The 14,609-nt window shown below is 36.4% G+C and overlaps 1 protein-coding gene across 1 annotated transcript; it reads right to left on the bottom strand.

The window, feature by feature from the left end:
* Positions 1 to 3,327: 3,327 nt before the first annotated feature.
* Positions 3,328 to 4,970, bottom strand: LOC102920620 (odorant-binding protein 1a-like). The gene is made up of 3 exons (XM_006997873.3): positions 4,914 to 4,970; positions 4,316 to 4,455; positions 3,328 to 3,406 (listed from the first exon to the last, which is right to left on the bottom strand). The coding sequence occupies exons 1-3, from the start codon at positions 4,968 to 4,970 to the stop codon at positions 3,328 to 3,330; spliced, it is 276 nt and encodes a 91-aa protein (XP_006997935.3).
* Between the last annotated feature and the right edge of the window lie 9,639 nt (positions 4,971 to 14,609).

Consider the following 14,609-nt stretch of genomic DNA (forward strand, 5'->3'; position numbering starts at 1 on the left):
CAAACCTAAGAATAGTAGGGGTAGAAGAAGGAGAAGAATACCAACTCAAGGGCACAGAAAATATGTTCAACAAAATCATAGAAGAAACAGTCTTTTAAATCAATAACTACAAGAGGCCATCCTTTTGGTAACAGAGTAGGCAAAGGAATTCCAGATTGTAGAGAGCCCATTGGCTGAATTACTTTGTTAATTGCTCTAACGTCTGTTACCATTCTCCATTTACCAGATTTCTTTTTAATAACAAATAAAGGAAAATTCCAAGGGCTGGTTGATTCTTCAATATGCTGAGCATTTAACTGTTCTTCTACCAGCTCTTCTAAAGCCTGGAGTTTCTCTGTTGTTAAAGGCCATTAATGAACCCATACCGGCTTGTCTGTTAACCATTTTAAAGGTAGAGCTGTTGGTGTCTTTGGAAGATCATCAATTGTTGTGCCCTGTTCTTGTATAATATGGATGGCTAGTGACTACTCATTAGAATAATACCTTCTAATATTTCTCTCAGAAACATGTGCTAGTTTATGATTTGTTTCTGAGGTTGGAGGGATGTTAATCTAAGTATTCCATTGTTGCAACAGGTCTCAAACCCACAGGTTCATAGCTCTGTTAGCAACATACAGTTTTAATTTTCCTCTCTGTCCTTCTGGACCTATACATTCAAGCTATCTCCCACTCTGTTTCACTTGAGATAATGTTCCAATTCCTGACAGTTGAATGTATACTTCCTGAAGAGGCCAAGTTGGATGTCAAAATTCTGGTGCAATTATGGACACGTCAGCACAAGTGTCTACCAGACCAGACCCCCCCCCAAAAAAAACATTTATTCTTATTGTTAATTTTGGTCTTTGTTCATTTATAGAATTTGCCAAAATTTTTTCTTTATGTTTTCTCCTGAATTTTCTGTTCACTCTTTCTCAGCTGTTTCATCACCCCAATCAGCCTGGCTTATTCCAATAGGCATTTGTTTATTTAATTGCTCTGAGTAGGGGTTTCCTCCATGACTGAAGCAAAGGTCTGCACTGAATTTGCTGTGGGGGCCTGCCTTAGGCCCCTCTGGGAGTTTCCTGAAGACCAAGGCAAAGGATTTTCTTGCCTGTCCCTTGTTGATCTACATTCAATGGTCCAGTGTTTTCCCTTACCATACCTTCTGCATATTCCATAAGGAAGGGGCATTCTCTTGCCATTGTTCCTTGAAGAAACATTGTTTCTAGGAATGCTCTGTTTACAGTCCCTTTTCAAATGTCCTTGCTTTCCACATCCAAAACATCTGACATTCCCCAAACCTCTTGAAATTGCTTCTCCTATCCACATATCATCATGGTCATGAGCCTCAACATTAACAGTGTCTCTAATCCAATCTTCCAAGGGTGCAGATCTTGCCTTTAATGGCCTGATTATTCTCTTGCATGCTGCATTCACATTCTCAAAAGCCAAAGATTCTATTATTATCTTGCTAGTTTCTGAATTCTGGACCATTCTCTTTACTGCTAAAGTCAGTCTTTGTAAGAAAACTATAAAGGATTCTTTTGGGCCCTGTATAACCTTTGTAAATGACTCAGTTTTCTTTCCTGGTTCCTCAACTCTGTCCCATGCATTCAAGGCTGCCACTTGACATAGAATTAGGGGTTGGATATCATATAAACATTGTGTTTGTATTGCAGCATATTGGCCTTTTCCAACAAGCTGATCCTGGGAGATTTGTATACCGTTAGCTCTCCATTGGTTTTCTATGTTATTAGCTTCCTCTTTGAACCACATTTACCACTGCTGCTGTGCCCTGGGTTCCAGAACAGCATTTACCAGCTGTTGCCAGTCCTGGGGTATATTCTTATTGTATGTTGACCAGGAGTTTAACATTTGCTTTACAAATGGGGAATGCATGACATAAGATACTATTGCCTCCTTAAACCTTTGTAAATCTAACATTTCAATTGGAGTCCAAATATTTTGTGCTTTCACTTGACCAGGTATTCCTGAACAGTTACAGATGAATTAAAGTTGATTGTGTGAAAACAGGCCTTCTTTCTGTAACCTTATAATCCAATCCTGAAAAAAATTAACTTTTAATTTCTTCTGTCTGAATCTGAATTTCTCTATAATTCATTTTAACAGGTTTAATAGGTTTTTCTAAAGTTTTTATCCTGGCCCTTAAATTGACTATCTTTTTAAATAGCAAAATAAGGATAAGGAAAGTAATAATGTGCATAATCCCATCAACATTAATGTTCTCATATAGTTGTTACATTTTCAGATTGCCTAAAATTTTATCAAAGCCCAATTTTCTTCCAATTATACATGATACCCGTTTTTTTAATGTGGAAAATTTTTTCTCTTTTACATAGTTTTTTTTCTTTAAAATATCTGTTATATTTATTCACTTACCAAGTCTGTGTAGAACAGTAGAAATTTGGAGGAATTTCAAAATAGGTACCTAGTGTCCAAGGTGGGAATCTAATGAGAGAGGGAGAGAGAGAGAGAGAGAGAGAGAGAGAGAGAGAGAGAGAGAGAGAGATTTCCACTTACTGACACTTATTAAATAATAAAAATTGGTTCACTGGAAAATAAAAGGATTTTAGTATCTAGTCATATTTGATTACAGGCAGGACTGATTTTTAATATCCATGTTAAGTTAGGAAAGCATTAGACTTGCCCGAAAAATGTGTCCTCTGTTCACTTAAGGGTAAACTATGTATAATTCAGTGGAATAGTGTTGTTACTACTTAGACAATTCTTACAAAATTGGAGTAGTCAGTCTGAAATTCTTAAGACAGCTTTTTCCCATAACAGCTTTTAAAACTTGAAGTTTATCCTCCAATAATCTAAATGTAGTGATCTCTCTAAAATATGAGAAAGGAAACTTTGAAATAGCACTGTTAATTTAAATTTTCCATGAATCAAGTATGACACATCATGTCTGCAATTTACGAACTTGAGAACCTGAGGCATGAAGTTTGCAAAGGTGTTTGAGGCCACTGAGACCTATTGGTGAGTGGCAGGCCTGTCAGATAACAAACTGAGACACTGTATGAAAGAGTAAACACTGAATATTAACTAGAAATAAATTTTCATGGAGAAAAACTATTTGAGGACATTTTGTTAGAATTATTCACATTTTTAGGTAATAGTGTTCTCCGAGTAACATTCAGATGGCCTACAATGTAATCTGACTTTGTAGCATATATCAGTTCATTGGAGAATTGATAACTTTCCAAGTAGCCATAATTGTTGTAGATCCATGTACAGCCTATGTACACCTATGGGTGGCTGAAGTATTACTATGAATGTGCACACTCACATTGCTTTTGTTCATAGAGGAAACTCCCAGATCCTCTACTTACATTGGGTTCTGTAGGAACCATCTGCTTGCTTATAACCAATGACTTCAGTCTTTGAGCATTGACCATTTGAACTAAAAATCAAACAGATAATATATGGTTTATTCTTTATAAACTTGGAATTCATATTACAGACTTTCACATGTTATAATGAACTTGAGGGAGTAATAGTATCTATGAACAGTGTACAGAGCTTGGAATGAAGTGTCTATGCTTACCTTATTATTCCTAATTCTTCTTTAGAAAATATCATTCTGTTTGCAATCATACAGATGACTTCCTTATTTGTGCCAGTTTTGGCAAGGGCTCTGTAGACTCTTATGCCTTCCTTATCCAAACTACACTATTCACAGCATATGATTTTAATTATGCTAATCCTCTTGTTCTTGTCCAGAGATAATATGGACACAAGTTTATATGCATGTGTTTTAAGTGCTTTTATTTGCAACCTAAAACTTACAGTTGTGGCTATAAGAGAGAAATGGTCTAAGCATTTTAGTCCTTATGGTGTTATGCAGTTTTTCATTGAACACAGACATCCAAATGCCAGAGATAGAGTCTTTGAACCTAAAGCTTCAGAGAAAGGGATTCATGAGTTAGATTTATCTGACCTGTTTGTGGAGGACTTTTCTCTGACATCATTGTTTGGATAAGATAATATATATGGCTTTGACACAAATGCTCACACATACATTTTGACTTACTAGAAATGAGAAACTTAGAGTTTCATGCATCTAATATTAGAGAATAAAATTCAACCACAAGCCTCCAACCACAAGAATTTCTAAGGAAAAACTCACGGAATTGGAGACAGTGTGTAATCTCTGTGTGGTGTCCAGAGATACCCCATCATGGAATAATATAATCACATTGCTAAAGATGTGATTTCATGACCAAAAACAGAGCATTCTCCTATAAATTTAACATAAAGGCTGAGAAACATAAATAGTCTGCTCAGTTTACATGGCTGACCATTTGCTTACTTGACATAAAATGTGACTGCCAATTCACTACATTCCTCATTGCAAGTAAGTTTACGAACATAGAGTCTCAGAGGTCTTTCCAGTTCTATCTTGTCAACATTGTCAGCAGCAATGGCAATTGTTACCCATTCTCCTTCCATCTAAAAAAACAAAAAGATAAATAAAGGAGAAAAATGAAACAGGTCATTAAAAAATGAGTTCGTATTCTCATCTCTGATCCCAGTCTTTGGAAATAAGTAAAGTAACTAGAACTATCTATCAATCAATAATATTTTATTTATTAGTTCAAGATTTTGTATTTATGGCTGTATAATAACACAGAGTAGTATGATGACTCGATTAACACAGCATTTTGGACCTGAGACTTTGCAGAACTGTTCATACTTTGGCCTCTTACACTCTGCAAAATCAACCCATATTTACCTTATTTTGATTGTTTTATCCTAGAGAAATAAGATTGGAAAAGTGTACCTGAGTAAAAGTCAGAAAGAGTATTTCATGAATATGGACTTGCATGGACTAGCTGAATGATGCAGCATGTCCATAGAAATATGGTGTTGAGGAACCACAGACATATGCACCGACCAAATGAATTTACCTGATCATGAGCATGAGCCAGTCCAAATGCTAAAGCCAGCAGCAGAAACTTTACCATGGTGGCACCTGTCTTTGGTCTTCTGCAGAAGCTCAAAATAGGTCAATGGATGTGAAGGAATTGAACTGACAAAGCTTTTAAGACAGCTAGTTAGAGGGAGTTGCATGGAATCAACCAGTGGTTCTGCACCACAATAACCTACATGTGTCCGGTATTTCCTCTTTGGCCCTGCTGAATGATTTATGATATCATATCCCTAAACTAGTAAGATTAGCCTTAAGGTCAGGTTATGTTGGAATGATTAATTGAGCATCCTGTCAGAAAGAAAGGACTATCCCTGTGAGAACATTAAGGAATGATTTTGCCTCCAGAACTATACTGGTGGGTAAAGGTCACAATGCATATATATATATATGTCTTATATGATTCATTTAACCAAAATGACATGCATTTTAAAATACATTCTGAATCTAAGCATAATACTGTGCAGTTAAATGAATTTAAAACTGTGGCCTGAGATATATGAGCCAAAGTAACCACACTCTTAGAAGACAAGTTTTTAAAACATTTGGAGGATTTCTTATGAGGATGTTGATATGTCTTGTGCTACTTTTAAGTCTTTCCATACATTGACTACTATAGCCTCCCAGTACAATAAAGTCAACTACTATGGTACAGAGCTACAAGAGCTATCATCAAAGCTTAACTGTGTGAATAATAGGAAAAATGCTGCTAGATGTCCACTGGTAATAAAGACAAGTATCACTGATTAAAATAAACACAATCAAGTGAATCAGCCTATAATGTCCTCAGAGAAATTTTATAATTGTGCAAAGGAGCTCTTCATTCAAGCTGAAAATAATGCTTTACATTTCCTAAAGCGAGGACCCTGCCCACACAGTTGACTTCTTTACACATCAAAACCAAGGTCTGTGTTGTGCTTAGCCATAGGATCTTGTCATCCATTTCTAGAAACCACCAAGAAGAATATCAGGACTTTGCCATTCTTGTTTATCCTCAGGGCTTCTCTCTCTAGCACATCAAATAACCTCGAGTTAGCACTTTGGTAAATTTGTTTGACAACCCACGGTTTCTGACTACACCACTACAAAGAGTTAGTCTGTAATTTATGACACTTTGTTTAGATTATATCCTGTTATTGTCTCTATTTCTTTCAGTTTTTGAGATTATTCCATAATAACATCATTCTGCACTCCCCTTTCTCCCCTCTAAACTCTCCAATATGTACCTCCTTCATCTATTTCAAATTTGTGGACTCTTTCTTCACTAAATGTTGTTACATGCATATGAGTTTGAATGGTCACATTTGAGTCCTAACTTTTATCTGAAGATTTCGAGATAGGAATAATAGAAGAGACCTAACATGCCACATTTGTCTTTTTAGATCTGGGTTACCTCAACCAGTAGGATCTTTTATAGTTCCTGCGATTTAGCTGCAAATGTCATGAATTCATTTTCCTTTACCATGGAATATTATCACATAGTGTATAACTACCATTTTTTCAGTATTCATTAGACAGTTTAAGAACATTAATGTTGTTTCCATTTCCTGGCTGTTGTGAATAGAGTAGCAATGAACATGGATTATATCTGTGAAACAGAGTATCCAGTCATGTAGGCATATTCCAAGGAGCTATATAACTGAGTCACATGGTACATATTTACTTTGAGAAAATTAAGAATTCTCCACACTGCTTTCCAGAATTGGATACAATTTTGTGATATCAACAACAAAGGATGTCTCTGGCCTTGTTGTTCTTTCTCCCTCCCTCCCTCCCTCCCCCCTCCCTCCCTCCCTCCCCCCCTCTCTCTCCCTCCTCACTTTGCTCTCTCTCCATCTTATGTTGATTGTGATTGTCTCTGTGTGTGTGTGTGGACAAGAGTGTGTATCTGTGTGTTTGTCTGTGTGTCTATGTCTGTGTGTGTATGTTTATTTCTCAAATGACTCTCTCACTGTCCCAGACCCATTTTGACTGGACTGTCTCTGTTCTTATATGTTGTGTTTTAAATTTGTCAGATTTACAGGGTATTCATTCACAGCTGGCATGTTTGCTTATGCTAGACATAAACTAGCCTTTTTCTGACTTCTGAAGATTATGGAAGAAGACCTGGCTTATGGAGTTGTTCACTTCATTTCTAACCATTGTGTTTTAAAAGAAACATGAATTATTTTAAAAATGTACTGAAGCATACAATGTTGAATTAACCATGAGAGTCTGAAAAGTAAATATTATTTATTTTCAGTTGAGTGACAAGTCTCCTCAGAGTCCCCAAAGTCAACAGTTCCCTGTGGTTTTGGCTTCATGTTGAACCCTAGGCAATTTGCCTCATCTGTTCAGGTTGAAGTTAAATCAGGATAGTTTTTAAATATTTCCTTTTCCGTCATCTTAATCTTCTTCTGGCATTAATATGCCAGGAAATTCCTTGTGTCATTGTTTGAGTATAAGCATATGTACAAACTTAGTTTAGGATTTGGTTTTCTGAAAAGCTTTATGGAACATTAATCAAATTCATTCATTTCAGTTCCCTTGTTTCTGTCTATACTCAAAAAACAATCACATTAGTTCATCAAGTTTTCACAATTTTTAATGTGACAACAATCAATTTTAAAAGAAGTCCTGAATAATGTCAAAGACAAGAGGGGAATATGAGCTGGTTGAGAAGGGGGAAAGGTATGGATCAAATGATGTGATTATAATATAATATCTTAAAATGGAAGAAATGAAAGTATTTCACAATTTTAAATTAATATCTGTTATAAATATAATCCTATGGTTATTTTGAACAGTCTGAAATTTATTTTTATTTCTTTCACATTCCCTGATTTTTATTTTATATTAATCTTATGAGTGACAAGCCTTCAGGGCTTATTTTGATGTTGTATTCAGGATTCAGCCAAGAGTAGTAACTAGGCATTCCATGGTCACACAGTAAAAGCACCCAGGATATTTACACATGAGGTCTTTATCTAAGGACATGTTGCATTCTCAGAGCCTTCTCTCACTCTGATGACAGATGTTATACTAAGGTTTTGGCTAGAAGGAGAAAACCCCAGGCAGTAGCTTTCATGGAATACACAACTTTATACATATGAAGCTATTGCCCTCTTTCTTGCATGTTTTGTTTGTAGGTTCACACACACATGCCACACTGAAAACAATGTACTGCTCTATACTTTCTTCTTGTCTCTCTATTTTCTCTTTTCTCAAAATAAATTTGGCAGACACAACTTCCTGATCCACAGCTTTGAGGAAAGGATGCAGTTGGGAGTGACTCAATTGAAATTCTGTATGTATGGAACTACCTTAAACAATCTTCAAGACACGTAATGAAAATAAGAGTAAATGGTCCTCAGCAAAGAGAAAAATGACATAGTAAATATAGAGAAGATGCAAATGAATCATAGTCAAGTGACATATGGTCCTGACTGTAAAATATATGAAGTTCAATGCTCTTTTGTAATAGAAAGAAAATCCCAACTCAAATGTCAAATATTTAACTGTGTTCTTTACATATCAGGTGCTATGTTGATGCATTTTCTTGTTTTCAGTAGCCTTCAACTTACATCATTTCCCTCTTCTTTTCCTTCCTCAAGCCCCTTCCATATTCCTTACCTTCACCATCTCTTGTGCACCACCCACTCACCTTTATAGCCCTTTACTTGGATTATTATTGATGCATACATATATATATATATATATATATATATATATATATATATATATATATATATACATAGACATGTATGGGTGTGCACATGCACACAACCTGATGAATGACATTTTATTCCTTGAGTATATATGATTTCTGGGCTGACTATTCTGCAATGAACAACCAATTACAGTGCCCTTCTTACCAGGGAGAGGTTAATTCTCCTTCTTCCCACACTCATTATATTTTTGTGGTCATCATCCAGGGCTGGGTTTCTACATAGATTTCCCCTTCCATTTTAATATTGCCACTGATACAGACATCTCCCCCGTCTTGTTAATCATATAATTTCTAGCCAAGAAAGTTTCACAAAAGAATTCTTGGTATTCTGGCTTTTAGGATCTTTCCACTTTCTCTTCTGAGACAAGGTCCCTTGTTCTTAGATGCAAAAGCTGAGATGTAAACTGGTCTTTTGGAACATGGCCCCTACAATTTATTGTTCTCTACCTTGTGTCCAGTTGTGAATTTCTGTGATGGTTTCCATTTGCTATAAAGAAAAGTCTTTTTTTCAGTAGGGAGTTCTACCTACACTTCTTTCTGGTTATAAAGATAAAATTTAGACTATAGAAAGGAGTTGTGCTGGTCTAGCAAAGTTGCAGTAGTAGATGCTTTTCTAAAATCCATGACCTCACTAACCCTGAGCATTTGACAAGCTTTCCGGTACCAGGAATGATTTCCCTCCAGCTGAGTGGTCCTTGAGTCCTATCAGACAACTCTCGGTTGCCACCCACACGTTAGTGTCACTTCTTGTACCTTTTTGCTCATCTTGCAATGTCATTCTTCACAGGTGCCTCATCTGGGTAGGGTTGTTTGTTTCCCTCCCTTAACATCCTGAAAAGTATTTTCTGGAACAAAAATTTGGGATCATGGATCCAGTTAGAATTGTCTGAGTCCTGTGTCCTAACTATATAGTATAGTTAGCCAAAGGGGTTCACCTACAATGTCCAAGATGCAACAAAGCTAAGAATAGAAAATTTGGAATTAAAGACGTGTTCCTGGTCTACAAAGTGAATTCTAGGAAAGGCACAAAGCTATACAGAGAAACCCTGTCTTGAAAAACCATTAAAAAAGAATAGAAAATTTGTATTGTTTTGGCAGTACATTGTCAACCTGACAAATCATTCAAACGAGTTTTATCATCCTTGATATTATCTACTTGTTAGGCAATCATTCATGTGGGAAGTTTATCAGCCCAAGTGGCTTAGCTTCTTTGAAGATACAATTTTTTATGCACATGTATATGTATATATGTACATTCCTATGTTTAAGTAAATGTAAAATATGAATACAAAATAAAATTTTTAAATGAATTTAAAAATGATCCCATGAGGATTCATCAAATGTCTTTGTTCTCATTTCACCACTGCTCCGGGCCCCATTCCCTTATTGGATTAAATTATTTCCCTCATCCCTACTTTGAAACTTGGCCCTATGATTCTGTTTTCATCTTCATAGAACCTTTATCCTGTATTAACTTCCCAAGCCACAGGACCGCCCGGCATATGGTCCCTTTACACTTTCCTGATGTCTTTGTTCACTCGATATTGTATATCAGATATGTGGATTTGGAGCTAGGAACTCCAGATGAGAAAGAAGATGTGATGTTTCTGGTGTCTTGGTCTGGGTTACCTCCTCAATATGACCTCTCTTGCTTCATTTCATTTGCCTGCAAAAATCATTTTCATTTTTATTTACAGCTGAACCGTTTCTTTAATGCATGTGGAAAACACATTCATTGTCCATTCTTCAGTTGAAGAGGATTAAGGTGCTTTCCATTTTGTAGCTATTGTGAATGGAGCAGCAGTAAATGTGACCTAGAAAGTGTCCTTAGAATAGGAAGTCCTTCGGGCATGTGACATTAAGGAATATAGTTTTTTTTATATGGTAGATTTACTGTCTGCTTCTTGGAAATTATCCACACTGGTTTGCAGAGTTTTAAAATTCAGAAAACTCACCATGATTGAATGAGTGTTGCTTTTTCCCTTCACACTTCCCACTTATCCTGCTTGTTGTCCTTTTTTACCTTTGCCCTTCTACTGGGGTAAGAAGAAATGTAAGCAGTGCTTTGATTTGCATTCTTAAATGACTAATACAGACAGACATTTTATGAGATGTTTTTGGGCAATTTGTCTCTCTTTCTTTCATTAAACACATACTCTATTGAGGTGCAAGGACTATTTAGAATGAAGTATTTATTTCCTGACACTGGTTTTGAGTTCTTTATATGTTATAGATATTGCCCCTGTCAGCTGTAGAGTTGGCAAAGATTCTTTCCCATTCTGTGGGTTTCCTCTTCACTCTGTTTATTGTTTCTTTAACTATACCTTTTTTTTCTTTTCTGACGTCCTACTTGTAAACTTTTAACCTTAATTCACCTCTGACATGTTTGCCTGCCCTGAGTCTGTACTAGACTTTGTCCATAAGTGGGGAGTTCTAGATGAGGGGCTCAGTTATGTGATTTTACCCTTCTATTCTGAATTACAGGTCATTGAAAGATTTTTCTGTAGGGAGATATTGCCTTCACCATTGTACCCAATGATGAGGCCCCTGGAGTCCCACTATTTTCCAAAGCTATACATAATCACAATGATGGGAAAAATTTACAGAGTCAGACAGAAAATTTTTTAAAAATTCAAAAAAATGATACTGATCTCTGAAAGGGACCTGTTGGCTGTGGTAGCTTTGATTATTTTGGCATAGAATTCTGAAAAGTGTGAGATCATAGCAAACAGAAAAAGAATATTCTTTGTGTGTGTGTGTGTGTGTGTGTGTGTGTGTGTGTGTGTGTGTGTGTGTGTGTGTGTAGTTTGTGTTTTTGTCTGTGTCTCTGTTTCTGTGTATCTGTATGTGAGTCTTTGCCTACCTGTCTGTGTAGGAAACTGTCAAAGAACAATTTTATTTAAACAATACATATTACTGAGGATATATATGGCACACCACCTATTTTTACAAATAAGAAAATAATTGTAGAGTCCTGAATAATGTATGAATCATTGAGATATTCTATGCTTTCAAATTCATGGAAATAGCACATGACTCACATGGAATCCAGGAAATCTGTCCATCCTGCCTGAGTAACACATCATAAGGTTTGTTAAAACTTGATGTTTGTCTCAAAAATTCTAGAATTATTAGTGAAAGGGTGGTTAATTTCAATATTTAACCATGTAGCACAGTTTTCTGTGGTTTGTCTCCCATGATCTTTGAAAGGCTGATTTACAACTATCAGAGAGTAATAATCAGGCATTCAAATGCCAAATTACCATTGAATTAACAACTGATGGATGTATTTTTATAGTTGTTGACCTTTTCAAAGTAAAAGGAAGAAACACTCACTACTTGTCCTCAACAACTGTGCAGATGTATTTCTTGGCTTGATACTCAAGCTTAGTAGTGTCATAAGAGGGTAGCTTTAGTACATTAACTTAATGCATTAAGTCTTTGATATTTTCCCTAAAAATTTTCTTCTCTCCACAGTTGAAATTTTTAAAGTTAAATGTTATCATTTCTACTAAAGCTTCTCCAGATTTCTTATTAACTATTTAGATCCATGGCATGCCTGTACACAACTCTACTATATTCTGGAAAATATCTCTTTTTATAGATCTTCAACTTACCAGAAAAGAAAAAAAACAACCTACTACAACAACAAAACAGCTGTTCTTGTAAAGACTAAGATTTATTGAGCTCATACTTAGGAAAATCTTTCTTCATAAAACATCTACTGACAACACACTTCTTTAGATTTCCATTGAATCAGAGGATTTTACTATTCCCAAATTTATATCTATATTTTGGACACTGTTACATATTGAAAGAGATATGAATTCTGTTTTACAAAAATAAAGTTTAAACACAACCAAGACAAATCAACCATGACAAGTCAAGAAAGTTAATATACTTTCATTTCACTTGAGTGACAAATCCCCTGAGAGTCTCCAACCTCCTGCAATGCCTTTGACTTTGGCTTCTTCCACAGTCCATGGCACATTTTCTCTTTAATTGAGATTGAAGTTAAATCAGAACAGATTTATTTTATCATTTCCTTATTCCTTATTCTTCCACTTCTGCAGGACAGGAATACTCCACGGACATTCCCTGTGTCCTTGCTGGAGTAAAAGCATATACACAAACTCAATGAAAGAAGAAGGAGGGGAGACAGCAGTAAGGATACAAAAATGAACAAATAAAAAACATATAGAAGAATAAATTTTCATTTCTGCAAAGTTTTTTTGAACACTGAAATGGGCCTTCATTCATTGATTTTCTTCCCTCTACATATCATAATATATTTATAGTAGTAAACCAAATAGCCACAACATTTAAATTAAATTTAAAGACTATGTTTTATCACTACTTCTGTTTATTTGAAAAATAAATATCCAATGTTGTTCCATTTCTTTCAAATTCCCTCAAATTTTGTTACATTTTATACTACTCTTTTTTAATTTTCATTTTATTTTATTGATGATTTTTTTCTTTATTTGGAAATATTTTATTCATTTTATATTTCAACCATAGATCCACAGATTCCCATCTCTTCCCTTCTCCTACTCCCCTCCAAACTTCCCCCGCCCACCCACCCACCCCCCATTCCCTCCTCCAAAAAGTTAAGGCCTCCCATGTGGAGTCAGCAAAGCGTGGTACATTCAGTTGAGGCAGGTCCAGGTCACTCCCCCTGCATCAAGGCTGTACCAGGTATCCTACCATAGGCAATGAGCTCCAAAAAGGCAGTTCATACACCAAGGATAGATCCTGATACCAGGAGCCTGTTAAGCAGACCAAGCTAAACAACTGTCTTGCTTTGTGCAGAGGGCCTGGTCTAGTCTAAAGCAAGCTCCACAGCTGTTGGTTTAAAGTAGTTCATGAGTTCCCACTAGCTTGGTATGGTGGTCTCTGTAGGTTTCCTCATCATGATCTTTATGCCCTTTACTCATGGAATCCCTCTAACCTCTCTTAGACTGGACTTCTGGAGCTTGGCCTAGTGATTGGCTGTCGATCTCTGAGTATACTACCATCAGTTATTAGATGAAGGCTCTCTTAGTCTAATCAGGATCTTTCAGGGCTTATTTTTATCTGGTTTGCAGGATTCAACTAACAACAATAACTAAGAATGACAAGTTCAGTGAGTGAAAATTCCCAGAATATTGAATCCTGAGAATCCTTCGTTTTTCTTATACTTACACACTAAGCTAATCTTCCCTTCCCTTCCCTCTTCCAGCCCCCTTTCCTTACCCTCATCCCTCCCCAGCCCTATCCACTACTCCTCCACTTTTTCTCTTCAGGCACATGCCAGCATACCCTAGATGTCAGCCAGCCAAGATATATCAAGCTGCATTGAGACCAGACACCCTCTCCTTCAGCAAGGTTGGATGAGGTAATTCTGCAGGAGGAATGGGTCCCAAAATTAGGCAACAGTTAGAGACATCCCCTGCTCTCACTGCTAGGAGTCCCATGGGAAGACCAAGTTATACAACTGTAATATATATATATATATATATATATATATATATATATATATATATATATATTCAAAGGACCTAGATTGGTCATACACATGCTCCCTGGTTTTCAGTTCAACCACTTTCAGCCCCTAGAGACCAGGTTTGAATTTTCTGTGGGTTTTTATGTGGTGCCCTTGATACCACTGGGTCCTACAATCTTTCTTCCCCATCTTCTGCAAGATTCTCCAAGCTCTGCCTGATGTTTGCCTGTAGTCATAAGTTTTCCTGTGTCATACCCGGCACATGGTCAGGACAAATCTCTCCCACCCAAGGTCCCACAGACACTTATAAAATAATTACACAAGGGCTTACTATTAATTACCAATTGCATGGCCTATGGCAGGCTTCTTGTTAGGTAGCTCTTATATCTTGACCCATTTCTACCTATCTATAAGTTTCCACATTCTGTGGCATTACTGGTCTGCTGGCATCTTGCTGCTCCTTAGGCAGCTGTTGGTGACTC

Source organism: Peromyscus maniculatus, chromosome X (assembly GCF_049852395.1).
Source record: "Peromyscus maniculatus bairdii isolate BWxNUB_F1_BW_parent chromosome X, HU_Pman_BW_mat_3.1, whole genome shotgun sequence".
Classification (NCBI taxonomy): domain Eukaryota; kingdom Metazoa; phylum Chordata; class Mammalia; order Rodentia; family Cricetidae; genus Peromyscus; species Peromyscus maniculatus.

Excerpts from the sequence above, each read along its gene's own strand:
- LOC102920620 (XM_006997873.3), bottom strand. The coding sequence starts at position 4,970 with ATGGTAAAGTTTCTGCTGCTGGCTTTAGCATTTGGACTGGCTCATGCT. Across the intron at positions 4,456-4,913 it reads TGGCTCATGCTCATGATCAG|ATGGAAGGAGAATGGGTAAC; the intron begins GTAAATTCATTT and ends TTGTTTTTTTAG. Across the intron at positions 3,407-4,315 it reads GCAGTCACATTTTATGTCAA|TTCAAATGGTCAATGCTCAA; the intron begins GTAAGCAAATGG and ends TTTGATTTTTAG.